The sequence below is a fragment of the Pygoscelis adeliae genome, unplaced genomic scaffold, assembly GCF_000699105.1.
Source record: "Pygoscelis adeliae isolate BGI_AS28 unplaced genomic scaffold, ASM69910v1 Scaffold431, whole genome shotgun sequence".
Classification (NCBI taxonomy): Eukaryota; Metazoa; Chordata; class Aves; order Sphenisciformes; family Spheniscidae; genus Pygoscelis; species Pygoscelis adeliae.
Genome location: NW_008824047.1, coordinates 651,393 through 666,071, shown reverse-complemented (window position 1 = coordinate 666,071; position 14,679 = coordinate 651,393). Strand labels below are relative to the sequence as shown.

Below are 14,679 nucleotides of genomic sequence, written 5' to 3'. Positions count from 1 at the left end.
AATTGAACCATCAGTGCCTCAAATACAGAAGTCGACATGTGCCAACCCCTGCTGCATACAGCCTCTGTGCGAGGCATATTAATGAGTCTTGAACTTGAGGTCCAACCTTCAAGCTTGCACAGAAGGAATTACCCAAAGACAAAAAAAAAAGGTCCTCTTCATCCTGTTTCCCTCTAACCCTGCATAGTGATACTAGTTTCCTCACTGAGTTTGTTCAGTCCTTAAGCAGTAACTTTTTTTTAGGCCATCACATAATACCTCTGCATACGTAACCGCAATTTCCCTTGATTTAAAGATTTGAAAAAATAGCTTGAAAAGATACTCAGAACAAACACATTAAACCAAGAGGGTATACGAGGGGACAGATGACTCAGTACTAACCCTCATTCTCATACCTGATCCATAAATACCTGCTAAATGTTGGAGTCAGGATATGGAGCTAGATGGAACTTTCCTCTGCCTGTTTTTATGTCCCATGACACTAGATAGCAGGATTATCAGTGTGGTAACAGTCTCAGTCTAAATGGGAAAGAGGAGGGTGCTCAGCCTGATGGCTGCATTCTCATACCAGCACAAAAGAGCATTGCTGGGGAACCCCTCAGTGCCACGGGTGTCAGAAAGGGAGCCCCGTACCTGTGGAATTTGTTGATGCACTACAACCCCCGGCTGTATAACCCAATTTGGAATTGCTCAGTCTTATTTTACTTGAATTTCATGATTTAGAGGAAAGCCGTGGCCATCTACTAGTCAGCTGGAACACTGGGTTCAGGGAAGTTTTGCAGCATTTCTTTTGGGCCTTGCAAATGCCTGGTGCATAGTGAAGGCTGGTCTCTTATTTTCTGAGAAATAATTTTTCTCCACATGCACATTTGGCAGCAGAGGCACGATACAGATGAAAGAGCCCCTATAGAAGGATACTCCCTTTCTTTGGAAAGGGTTGTACCTCTGGAGGGAAATTTGACAACCTATGAAAGCTGTGTCCTGCTGCAAATCCATCCAAAAGTCAGAGAAAGGGACAGCTTGTAAAGGGTGAACAGAGCCAATGTAAAATGTAACTCTCCAGGACAGCATGTTTCTCTGGTGGTAAGAGGGAAGGACAACACATCATCGACCGCGAAACCACAGTCTACAGCCTTCCTAAGCAAAGATAAAAGACTTAACAAGCCTGTAAAAAAAATCACATAGTGAATTTTATTTCTGTCAAGAAATACAACAAAATAATTACAATGTTCATGAAATCTTCTCACCTTTGAAACACTTTAGAAATTTAACTAATCAAAGCGCACAACAATCCCTGATGAAAGCCTACTGACAGCTCAGGAAGCTACAGAAGAAAGGTCACAAGATTTACACGGTCACAAAGGCTATACTGGACATGCATTATTTGAGGGATCTGGCCTAAGGCATTAAAGCCCAATTTGTTCTATGTCTCAGGTCTGCAAATTCACATCTTCCTTTCTGTAAGTCAAAGGCGGTGTTCTTCAAATACACACACTTGACCTATTTGACTCCCCAGCTCACTCACTAACAGCCATGATGCTAGAGCAGATAAAACACATGGTGGCAGTTGGTCACATACAGTGACTCCAGCTCACACACGCTATTGCTCAGTGTTCCTGTGGCAAAGAGCAACACTTTTTCAAATACCCCACTTCTTTCTCCAGTATATCACAAAACTCACCACAAGTTCGTGCCAGAGAAAGTACAGTATGGCAAGGTAGCAAGAACAGATGTGAGTGCAGACCCAGAGAGCATTTTCACAGTACAAGACAGAAGTACTAGAAGCCTATGTGAACTATTCTGTTTCTTCCTCAGCTTCTACTTGACAGAAATCAACAAAAAAACTCCCACTAATTTTGATGGGAACGAACATCAAATCACTTCACTATGCATTGCACTAATTATTTCAGCAATCCTGAAATAAAGCAGTATATAATAATTACTACCCTAAACCAATACACGGTGCAGCAGCAATGGACACACATTCCCTGAAGATCAAAATAACTTGATTTTATCAACGGTGAAGTTCTCAAAATTATAATGGCAAGTACTACTGTAATACCAAAACCAAGAAGCATCATTCTTCTATGAATAAGCTGCTCAGGTTCCAAAATACCAACCAAAAATGTGCTCTTTGTTAAGTATTTCAGAACACAGAGTAAGATATGCTTTTAAGAAAGGCAAGAGCTGTTTGAGTTAGCTGTGACTCAGAAAGTCACAGAAGTCTTATAAGCCTACAATGAAAGCTGCTGATCGGGCTTTATCGGTCATGCCTCTGTTTCAGCTTATCTGGGTTGGGTACCAAACCAGGACCATTCCTTTTACAGTCTTGCACTTTCAGACAAAAACATGCAGTAACCAGCTTTACCATATTTAATAAAACAATAAACTTTGTGCTGACCTTTGGCAAGCGTTCGGGGTCACCAGGGTGCCGGGGGATAACCTTCTGTAACCTTTGGAAACCATAGTCAATGGTGGGTTCGTTCAGAGCTGAAACAACAACAAACAACATTGTGATGTGACAAACGCACAGCGAGCAGTCTCCGTTGCACTGTAACGATGGGCAATGCATTGCAAGACCAAGGAAGGATCACAGCAAAATCTCCTTTTACTGAAATCAGCACTGACTCTGAAGTCTTGGTTCAAACACTATTTGAGGTTCGTCCTGAGGTTTTGGTTCAAACGGCAACGCAAACCTTCCCACTTGAGTTCCTAAAACAAGGTTGCTGGAAAATTTGAGAATGTTGCATACATCTTCCAAATAGGAAGCAATTATTATCTCCGAAAGCCATGATGAAATTAATTTGATAAATACTTTGCACCCCATGTTTCATGTTAGGTTTTTTCCTGCTTTCGTATTACAAGGAAGGTCCTTTGTGATTGAAAGACAAAAGAAGTAACTACTAGGGAGCCTCTCTTGTTCCAGATTCTATTATACATTTAATATGCTCCATGTGCAATGATCACATATAATTTTGTTGTGAACTACAGGCATTTGTCTTGGCAGAGGCTTTAGTTTTTACTCATCGACACTGACTTCAGCAGCTCGGCTCAGGCTCCAATCAGCACTAAACTGATCCAAAAGACTTAATGAATTAAAAAAAAAATCACCTATGTTTTTAGTTCATCTTTCCTCAATCCTTGTTCAATAAAATGGAGGAGAGAAATGGTGGAAGTGGAACACTTTAATCTTCATGAAAATGCTGGTCTGCCTGCATTAATCGAAGCTCTGATTGTGCCAAGCCTTTAAGCACATGCTTATCTGTAAGCACATACTTAAACCCATTTGCTTTCAGCAAAGCAAATTTGAGCATATTATGTTTTTTATATGATTGCCTATAATTACAGGGGACTGCACTGAATGACCTTCTAGCTATATTTCCAGTCATGTGATCACTTTAATACTCAGATGTTAGTGAGACTTCAACATGTGCTTAAAATTTCCTAAGAGCTTTGGTGAACAAGAACAACAGTCAAGCATTCTCAAGCATCTCTAAACAACAGCGCATCTTGACTCTCCCATGCCAATAGAGATGATGAAACTTTCCACAGCAATTTGTCTGCGATTTTCTGAGTTAAGTGGGAAAAAAAGATTTCCAATATGGATTTTTATATTTTCAGACTTTTTTTTGGTAGGAAGGAAATCTAGATTTTTTTTTTGGGGGGGGGGTCACTTTAAAGTTTTTTCATATTTTGTCTTAGCTTATTAATTGCAAAAAAAAATTGTTTTTTGCATAAGGTCTGCCTATGAAATTATGACTATATCTTGCACCCTTATGATGGTTTTATTATGAACTTTATTATGTGGCTAAAATGATGCCATCTGATTCTTGCAAAGAGATTTAGCATCAAACTGTATCTCCCAGTCTCACTTGTGTAAGCACTCTCATGTGGCTCAATGATGCTTATCCCACAGCAAGGTACACAACTCCATCAGCCTGATCAACATGGCACAATTTGTCCATACTTCCACCTTTTAAGTGAAGAGAACATTTTTTCATACTCCTAACATTAAAGATCTTTAGCCAGACCACATATCGTGAAAGTAATATCTAATTCGTGGCTTGTTTTTAATTAATTGGTGTTCCATAAGCAATCCCACAAAACAGTCCTGTTTTTAAAGAAACTGTTCCATTTAAGTCATCATTTTCAAACCACATTTCTACAGCAGATGGTCCTACTGGCAACCAAAGGGTCAGATTTTTATATCCTCCTGGACCTTCAGTGTATACCGACTCCATAAGCAGGCCCAGCGATGCTACTGCAAATTGCGGCAGAAGGAAGGTGGTGTAGGGGAATCCAGATCTACCCAACAGCAGTGAAAAAGAAGTGTGTGGCTGATGAGGACTGGCTGGAGAGGCACACAGTCCAGCAGAATCTCAACATTTCTCTAATATCGGAAAGGAATCTTCTGAGCATATCCTGAGATTACTGTTACAGTATTATGGTAACACCAGACTAGAAATCTTTCAGGACTTTACCTTCTGGGCTATTGTCAGAAGTTTTTTATTGCCCCAGAGATCATGGCATCCCTCTAGTCTCCTCGTTTTTTTCGTGTATTTCCCTTTATCAGGAATATCTGAATTTGATCTTTTATTTATATTCGGGTCATTGTACGGAAGGGGTGAGAATAAGGCTTTTCCCCTGCTTCTGCCCTTTTTGGGTTTTGGATCATTGGGCCTCTTTTCCACTTGTTTCCTTTCACACCCTGGCCACATGCTGTCTACTCTGTTGTGTAGTTTTGCAGAAAATATCACAGTACCTGGGTTTGTAAATCCCCGGTTTCATTATCTTTGAGTTTCCGTACATGGCTTCTTATCGTGGACCCGTTTAGTTTAGACCTTCTTCAAATTTTACAATAAATTAATTTACTGTTATTTATATTTATTATCAAAAATAGCTGTTCTCTGGGAAGATTAAAAAAACCCTACAGTTCTAATTTACATTTCTTTTGCAAATATGTTAGAAGATTTTAGCGTGGTTCTGTCAAATGTGTTTCTCCTCTAATTCAGTCTAGTTTATGGCCATTTTCCCTTTACATCCTTTGGGAAAGTAGTTACTAAATTCTGCAATATTATAAATGGAGGCCAGTTCTGAAATCCCCCAAGAGATAGCAGTCATTTTCTCATATCTTCCCACACATTCAACACATTTGAAATCCACAGAGTATTTCCTGTGAGTATTTTCTGAACTAAATGACCAAAAAAAATGTTAATTTTATGGTCCAATCTCACAAGGCATCAAGAATCCTCTGAGAGATACTGAAAACTTTCTGCTTCAAATAGCTTCGGCTTTACTTTAGTGGTGGGGAAAGGCTGCACACAGCAATTTGCAAGACTGGGTCCTAAACTGTAGTTGTCAAATATCACTCATTAGTCTGTAACCGTTCAACCTTTTCAATCTTAGATAAAATGAAAAAAAGAAATCTTTAGCTGCCTGAACATGTAACCACAGATTGGACGATATCAGCCCTCCATTCCTCAGTTCATTTATAATCCAAGTCAAATGTAATTAGTTATATCTCAAAGAAAGAGCCCTGTTTAAATATTTAACCCCACCTTCAGCGTTAAGGCCACACCAGTTCCTGTGTCAGTGGCTGGCAAAACTCCAAAAAAAAGGTGATATTCTGATCTCCAAGCATTGCAGAAAAGCCAGTGCTCAGGCCACCGTTAGTGGCAGCTAACGTACGAGGTCAGATACCAACTTCATGCAAGGTTCTGCCTCTGTCCCCAGTATGTGCGAGCCTGGTCTCTGCCTTTGAAGACCATTCACCATAATGTATTTCCCAGTGCTCTAATTCAAAGAACGTTTTTTTTTTCCATGATTGGAAAAAAAGAATCAATACGAAATACAAACTCTCTATTTGTGTTCTTGACATCCATACATTAAAAACAAGCTAACACATACTGTACTTAAAATGCATTCCCATTACCCTAAATTTTAAAAGTACTATTGAAAGTACTACGAACTTTAGAAAACTGTATTAAATTCAAATAGGTCCCAAGGCTAATGGAAGCAATTTGTATACCAACCCAAACTGACTGGCCCACTTTTCAAAATACAGGTATGATAATCTTGTGGTTTTAAAAGGACATTTAAATTGAAAGACTGTGAATTTAGTACATAATTATAGCGATAGAACCCTTTAACTTGTCAACTTATAAATCTAAAAGGCTATCAATCATTTCTAAAGAGGAAATAAACCTTAAAATTCTTTGATTGACAGTGCTTACTTTTTATGTGAAAAAAAAAGGAGTAAAGTGGCCAGAAATCCATTTACAAAAGTACATTGTTTTACATAGGTGAGTAAAAAGCCAATAATTACACCTCCAAAAGACATATAAATCAAAGTGAGTACTTTTCCCTCACTTACATATTTTAAGTTGCAGTAAACTTCAGGTAACTTTTTATTAAAATACTTTGCCAAATGCAAAGCTTATTGAAGCCATTAATAGACTAGCATTTTCATTTAAGCTAATATAATCATTTTTGCAAATACAAAATTTAAGCCATTTTTCTCCTTCCAAACAATAAACTTTCAGCCTGTCTCTTGTGTGAATTAACTAAAATTACACCCAGGTGTACAAAATCTGTCTATCTATCCTAGCGTATGAGTTAAAGCACAATATTTATTATTCTTACCATTTTATGAATTACTTCTTAAACCCTTGAGGAAGAACTTTCTTTCAAATTAGACTCTACCAGAATAAGCCATGAAGCTCTTTATGCAGCAAGTCTAAAGTCATAACTCATAAAATCTAAGGCTTTTAATCAAGAAAATGCACAATGTCTATGGAAATAAGGATGCGTACGTTATATTCATCTTTTCAAAGTCCAACTTATTTTTCAACAGAAATGCTGCTTGTGCCTCTGAGAAAAATGTTTCCACCATAACTATAATTTCAAATTCTGCACAAATAATTTTAATAACTACATGTAGCTAATCCACCATCTTTAAAAGTCTCTTTCTCTTTTTTTTTTAACTAGTCAGTGGAGGGCTTTTTTTAATATTTCACATAATGAATTCCTACTGTGTCAATAAAGCTTTAGTCGTTAATTGAATGACTGTCTGATGTATCTGAGAGAGGAATTTGTTTCTCTGGCCACGCTGCCAACTTACAGCAGAATGATCGACACTTAATATCAGCAATTAAAAGGACCTGTTCAAATATCATATGGAATTCGTAGCTTGGGGTAGTGTAGGAGAACTCTTCACCAAGGAAAACTCATTCAGCGAATGCAGAGAGTAATTGAATTAGACACATTTTAACATTATTATTCAAAGAAAAATAAACACACACTACATAGAAGCATTATGGAAATATTTCAGAACGTAAAACATATCCAGTTAATTTGTTTCCCATGCATTCATGGTTTCATTTATTCCTTTTATTTTTCAGCCCTTGTTTCTTTTTCATTCTGTTTGACCCAAAACCAATGAGAAAGCAGCACTTAGACCTATGAACTTCCCATATGCTCTTCCAGTGGAAAAGGCTGCAAGGAGAGGGAAGGGACTCTAAGGGCTCAAATGACAAACACGAAAAAAGGCTGAAGGCTACAAACAAATTGGCCTCAGGTCTACAGGTCTGACCGTCCCTATCCCAGATGAGAAATCTGGTCTTGATTGTTTTAAGTGAAACACCCAGGGAGAGGCTGCACATGGGAATTAAATGTCCGACAGTGCTTGCTCCTGTGGCGCACCAGAGTCGCTGGTTTTCTTGGAAGGCAGAGGCATCATGGGGCAAAGTTTGAAGAAGGTAAGAAAGACCTGCAAAAGCGCAGAGCTATAATGGCTTCAGATTATGTCCAGGAGGTTGTGGCTACAACAGTGGAATGGGAGAAGATTCTTTAGACTCTACCTTCATCTCTTCACAAACCCATTTTTTAAAAATTTGACTCTACAACAAAATTAGAAACCTAGTGACAAGACCTGAACTATAATGCCAAAGAGATGGGGCTTTGGGGTCTACAACGCAGTTGTTTTGAGTTTTTTCCTGCCTGATGAGAGAAACTTCACCAAAACATAAATAGAAGTTGACTCTGTGGCCAAGACACAAAGTTACCCATCTCAACACCTCATAGCCACAAAAGAGTATGAAGAAATCTGTGCAAAAATGCTGCAGCACTGTCACAGCAAGGAAGGCCAGGCCAGGAACACATTTAATGTGTCTCTCTGTGACCAGATTAAACCAGGTCAGAACATTTGAAGGCACAGAGAATGAATATTTTAAATAAAATCAAGGACAACTAGGAAGGCAGACTCTTCAATGGGAGCCTTGCAATCTTAGCATCTTCAGAGGCATTTTATAGTTAAGGACTTCTTTTCTCCTGGACATTTGGCCTCTTCCTCCACCAACTCAGATGCCCACCTCTATAATCAGCTCTCTTCCTTTTTAGTCGGTACTTCTGTCCCTATTTCCACACTGCTGAGAAATAGCAAGTACGGGGTGCAAGCAGCAACAACTGAGAGTAGTCACGCGAAAGGTTGTGGCTTCCGACTCCCCACCCCTACTGAGCACGGACTCTGTGAGGGGATGGAAAGCAGGAGCTCCTGACTCTCACAGAGGCAAGATGCTGCCACAGAGATGATCCAGGGTATTTGCCTTCGCTAACAGCCTGTGGCTTCTGTCTCCAAGCTCTGGGTGATTTCTGCTAGAAGCCCCTGACTCTAACAAAATAAAACCGTGACTCTGGGAGATAGGAATAGGACAGGACAGACCATATTAATATCAAACCCCAGGCCAAAATGCCTTGCTAAGGCCCTGCAGTACAGCAATACTAACAATGGATGATATTATAAAGCAACATCTTGACATGGCATGCTGTAAGCAAACCCTACCCAACAACTCTTATGCATAGTGGCCTCTTTATGCCTGCTCTACAAAGACAGGGGAAAAAAAAAAAAAAAAAAACACTTCAAAACCCCATCATCAAATGAAAAAAAGTCTGTTTTGCAAATCTCCCTGCAAAGACTATTCCTTTGCTAATTAAAGACCGCTAAATGAAAACATGCAAGCATTTGAGCTAGTTGTTGTTGTTGTTGTGAATTTGGCTTGCTTTTTATAAAGTTTCCTTTCCACTGACTTTCCCTGGAGTGTTTATTCCCACAAGCAATGGAAAACGGAAGCGGGTGAGACAGCAAGAGCCTGCACAGAAAGGTTTGAGCTAGAAAGGCCCTTCCAGTGCTAACTCAGAATTTCCTTGCTTTTCTGGTCTCAGTACTCCCTCACTTAAACATACTCTTGTGCATTAAATTTCCATTTTAAAAATCAAACTGTGACATGATGTCATTTTTTTAATTAGAAATAGAAAGAGATAGAGATATCTGAAATGTAATTCCTATATTTTATTGCCGTGTAATGCCCAAACAGACACCACATGCATGTGCCAAACAATAAAAATGCAGAGCTGAGTCAAATGATAAATCTAGCAGCTAGATCTCTTGAGTTTCCCTAGTGACTGCTCTTTACTTGAACTAAAGATGCAATAGGCCAGCGTTTGAGGCAGCTCCATTGTGTTCATCAGTGTTATTACAAACATGATAGACAGCGTGATATTTTCTTCCTGATAACAATTTTTCTCCAGCAACTAAGAACCAGAGGAGTTATTCCCTTCCCACCTAGCCCAGTCTCTGCAGTCAGTGGGGGTGCTGAAGATGCAAGGAATGCATGTCTTGAGCCCAAATTTTTTTATGAAAGTTAAGGAATGAAATTACTAGATCTGTCTAGCAAAAATCATGTGTTGGTTTCTCAAAATACATTAACTCTGAATGTTCACTCTTAGCAACCTGCAATCTGCCTTGAAAAAGAAGTCAAACAATTTGTGAGCTTCGCAGTTTCTTCTTCCTCTGACTGCGCTGACCTCTTGTCAGGGGGAAGATTTGGCCTTAAGGGAGTCTGAAACAGATTCCAGTTTCAGGCACTGGAATTTAAACGTACCAATTTCAGAACAGGCTGGTAGAATTCACTGGGGATATGTATACAGAGGACCAGAAGGAAATTAATGCGTGTTGGTTACTTCGTCTAGTCATCTAGGTTAATTGATGCATCTTTGGCAGTCATTATAGAAAGGGAAAGAACAGCATTTACAGGTGAATATTTTCCTATTCTATTTGTCAGACACATTCTGGTAATGCACATGAGCATGCAGCAAAAAATTTAGTGAAAATGGCTAGCTCTCAATGGATTACCCCTCCATTTAAATAAATAAATACATGTGTACATATACACACAAGAACAAAAATGCATATAAGCCAAGATTTAAAATAATGGGTGCCTAAGGCTAGCTATAAGATCTATATTTAGGTCTACTTAAAAACATTTAAAAAATAAAGACGCTGCATTTATTTTTAAACTGTTGGCTCAGAAACAGATGCAGAGATGTACCATACAGAGTGTAGGAAATGCTAAAATGTCACCTCAGGTAACCTTTTCTTTCATTTTTTACTATGCATATTTTCAACATTCTTCCTTTGCATGGACTCCTCAAATTCTACAAAGTAGGTGCGGACACCTTTAAAATTTTCATAGAGGTAATTTTGTATAACATACAGGAAGTTGTTTCTTTTTGTCACCCTTCACAAACTCTTTTGGGGTAGACAGCATTGAAAACCAGTATTGTAACATGCTGGTATGCAGAAATATTTTCTTTTGAATAATCGCTCTCTCTCTCGCTTTTAACCCTGCTATTTCTCATCTTCTTTTCAGATTATTAAAAAAAAATATATATTACCAGGGGATGCATAAATGAAAAACTCAGTGTCCTGTCTGAATGCCAAAGCCATTCCTATCAGGAAGCATCTTAGCCTAAATTTGGCTGTTTCTCAGAATTGTAGACTCCTAATGTACAAGTGCACTATGGTCAGAGCAAAAAGAATCTTCAAGAGAGAAAACTGGGAAAACACCAGCTATCACATCCAAAATCTCTGCAAATGAGATTCACGGAGAAATACAAGTAGAGCTGAATCATAAAAATTAGATGAATTGTGCCTAGCTGTAACGAACATTATAGGTGTGATGTTCCTGTAAGGGACTGACCTCCTGTGAGGTTTAATTTAGGTCTTTAATCCCTCTCCATAACTAAGCTTAAATCCCTTGAGAAAACAATAGTTTCCAAACATCTTTATTTCTAAACATTAGCTTTGATTTGTCTACATGAAATTGCAGTAAGGCTGCTCACTCGAAAGCAAAAGGACCATTTTGGCTATATCCTCGATGATGCAGCAAATTGTTTAAAATTAAAACAGTTGGGTTTGTTGTTTGCTAGTTTGTAACATTTAAATAGAAATTTATAATTTGAGAGCTCTCAGTAGTCTCTGATTTTAGCAGCAGTTATATCACCTGCTTCTATAATTGTTCAGGGGGTTTTTTTGCAAAAATTTTGACAATAACTGTTATCAAGGGTAAAAAAAATAATCATACCAGCCTGTCTGATAAACATGTTTCCCTGCCCTCACACCCCAGTGAGCACTGTGACACTATACTTTTATCATCTAGTGTGTGCTCAGAATGAGCTTAGAACAGCAATTGCCAGGAATAGGCAGGCGATAAACTGCATTGATTTAACACATCTTGTTTTCAATCATGCTCAGATTTTCTGAGCACGCATTTTTCCTGTACTCCAGCTTGTAGCTTTTATCTGACGAGCTGATCCCTTTTCACTGGAAAATGAAAAGGTCGCACAATAAGACACGGTTTACTGGAACTTGAGCACGCACCAGGGAAAGTATTTTAGATAAATACTGTCAGACATAGTGGAGCTGAATTTCAACAACACAATTGCTAAACAACAATACTTATTACTCTCTAGAACAAGCCTACAAGCAACTTATGGCTCACAGCAGGGGAGATCTCAGAGTTAGGCTCAATAGTTAAAGAAACCTTATTCAAGCCTGTTTAAAGATGCAGTATAGCTTTTGCCTTACATGCACCAACCAGCCATACCTCAGGACCAAACTAAACGCCTCCTCAGTTGCAGGTAATTTATAAATGACGGAAAACCATATCAATGACTTTTTCTTTTTTCTTTTTTTTGGCAGTAAGGTGATTGACTACGTGCTTGATTTAATTTAATCAAATTGGGTACTGGGTGGTGGTAAGAAGAAAATTTTCCATATGTGAAAGTGATTTAACTGAAACTAATTAATTAACCAAGGTGAGTTGCTGAGGAGGTCAGTAAACAAGCAAGGAGTAATATGGCATGACCCATCTACCAATGGCCAAGGTAGAGTAGGCTCATAACAATAAACCTAATTTATTTTTCCCCTCCCTCTGAAGTGACTGCAAGGGTCCTGACCAATACAGTATCTGAAGCAAAATATCTTTATTTATTCCTGCCAGAAGCGGCAAAGAAAACTTCCAGGTTATTCTTTACTGCACTGATAATACCCAAGAAAAGATCTCACCAAGTAAACAAGGAACTTAATTTTAACTTAATTTTCCTCCTCAGCCTAAGTGGACTAAGACCCATTTCCTCGCAAGGGCTCAGCTGCCAATCTGCAGCCAAGGAGGGGTGATTGGTTCACTCCAGCTGCAGCCCCCTCTCAGCACCTCCTTCCCACGCTTCATGTGTATGCATGCACATAAACAGAGTATGCATGAGGTCCTCACCTGCTCACACAGCTTGTACTCAATGCAGCACCTAAACCTACCAAATCTACCTTGTTTTTTTGCCAGGCAGCAGTCTTTCAAAACCAAACTCAAAAAAGTGGGCTTCCCATCCACCTCACCCCTTCAGACTTTGGAAGAGACTCATCTTTGTCAGTGTTTCCCAGTCTGCTCCCCTCTTCCAGCAGCCTTTCTCAGGAGAGGGACCCTGTTTTTCATGGACCCCAAACAGCCCCCAGACCTCCCCCCCAGTTTACAGGTATTTCTGCACCACTGCCGAAAAGCCAGCCCAGCCCCTTCATGACTAACTTGGACTGCAAGTGAGAATGGCATGTTTAGTAGAGGGATTCCTTCAACACTGGCTATTTGCTCTGGCAGCAGCGGGTTCAGCCCCACAGTGTTATTCTGAATGTGTCATGCCCTGCTAGCTCACTTGTGTAAGCACTTTTACGTGGCAAAAATATCGCAAACAGGTGATGTCCGCAGGTGAAAGCAGTCCTTCCTGCCTTTTCTCTTCTCCCTGATATATCATCATTCATCATTTTTGCTTACAATTGTATATAGTCTCTCAATCTCTACAAACATAAGATGGGGGTAAGAAACTCCAGCCCCTGATCCAATCTGCACTTTTGGAGAAAGCGGCCGTGCTTCTCCAGGCAGCTGGTCACTAAGACACAGTCAGCTGCTGGCTCAGCTTAGCTCTAACAGTTAATGAGACACGGTGATACCACCTATTCCTTATGGAAGTTGCAATACAAAGGGAAGTCCCAAAAACAAAGTATCATCCGCACAAACATCCTTCCCATTTGTCAGCAATGTCAGCACAAAACTGGTGTAAAATATTTATGTTTTCCTTGCTTCTCCTGAATGTGCTTATTAGTCATTTAGGCCCAGCACAAACTCAAGTTCACGTTGTCCAAGATCTTTAACCAGTATAAAGCAGAATCGTTCTGTCATTTTTTCTGAAACGATATTGATACTGGTTGGAAACTTTACTGGCTGGAGCTTAGTTTATATTTTGTATACATACAGCAGATAGCCAAGCTTCCACCTCTAGTCAGATACATCCATCTTTCTCGGATGTTCTGCTCACATTGTAAGTCTTACAGAAAGAATACAGTAAATATTATTTAAATTACATTTTGAATTATAATTTTAAATAGGCAAGTCACAAGCAAAGTGATAGACCTCAAGAAAAGCATAAAGTAAAATCCAACTTTGCATGGAATGCCACTTTACATTCAGCACCGTGAGCCTGTCTGCAAGAGAACTCACAGAAGCATTGATTTCTCCCTCTCACCTGGCAAGTTTTTTTGCTAGATGAGTAAGTTGAAAATCCGTGCTGCATTTTAGGGTTATCTCATGCAACACAGGCAGAATTCTGATATGTCTTCTTCATTAAGTGCTCATAATCCCAGAAATGAAAGTAACTCATTTCTTCCCAGGGTGCCTGTTAACTGAGAAACTCATCTTAATTGAATGCACAGATCAGTTAACCATCTTCAGATTCGCAAACCATTAGTGCCCCATTTGCACAGCAGCTCTGCTGGCAGGTCTTCTCCCACCACTGCGTTTAGGGGGGATCTGAGGTTCAGCAAAGGAGGGGAAGTGCTGGAGGCGATGAGCAAGCACCGTCAAGGGCTTACGCTCATGACAAAATGAGTGCTCTGGGGCCGAACGGGCCTTTGCTAAATTGTCAGCGCTAGATAAGCTTGCAAGTCAATTACAGAGAAATCAACAAATACTGCAGCTCTGCCCCCAAATATAAGTTAAGTAGCCTCCAAACACGCCTACAGAGAGATTGCTAATCTGGAATCTGGAGCCTCACAGGCATAAGAGAAGAGGAAGTAAAAATAATTGCCTATATCGCTCCCTTTGCATCTCGCCCCTCTCCCACCATCACAATTTACCATCTAGAATATACTTGGTAAACCAGTGAAGATGAGTATGGAAATCAAAATATCCCAGGTGCAACAGTTCGCCTATAAAGCTGATGCTTCAAAATGAAACTGTAAAAGGCGAGGAAGTGAGGAACCAGACTGAAACTCACTGTCCTGTTACATAAAACTTCCAA

The 14,679-nt window shown here is 39.5% G+C and overlaps 1 protein-coding gene across 1 annotated transcript in view; it reads right to left on the bottom strand.

The window, feature by feature from the left end:
- EBF1 (early B-cell factor 1) overlaps positions 1 to 14,679 on the bottom strand; it is a 281,018-nt gene that overhangs the window by 32,000 nt on the left and 234,339 nt on the right. The window contains exon 9 of the mRNA XM_009333536.1: positions 2,402 to 2,490. Coding sequence (XP_009331811.1) covers positions 2,402 to 2,490 — 89 coding nt within the window. The remainder of the gene's footprint in view (positions 1 to 2,401; positions 2,491 to 14,679) is intronic.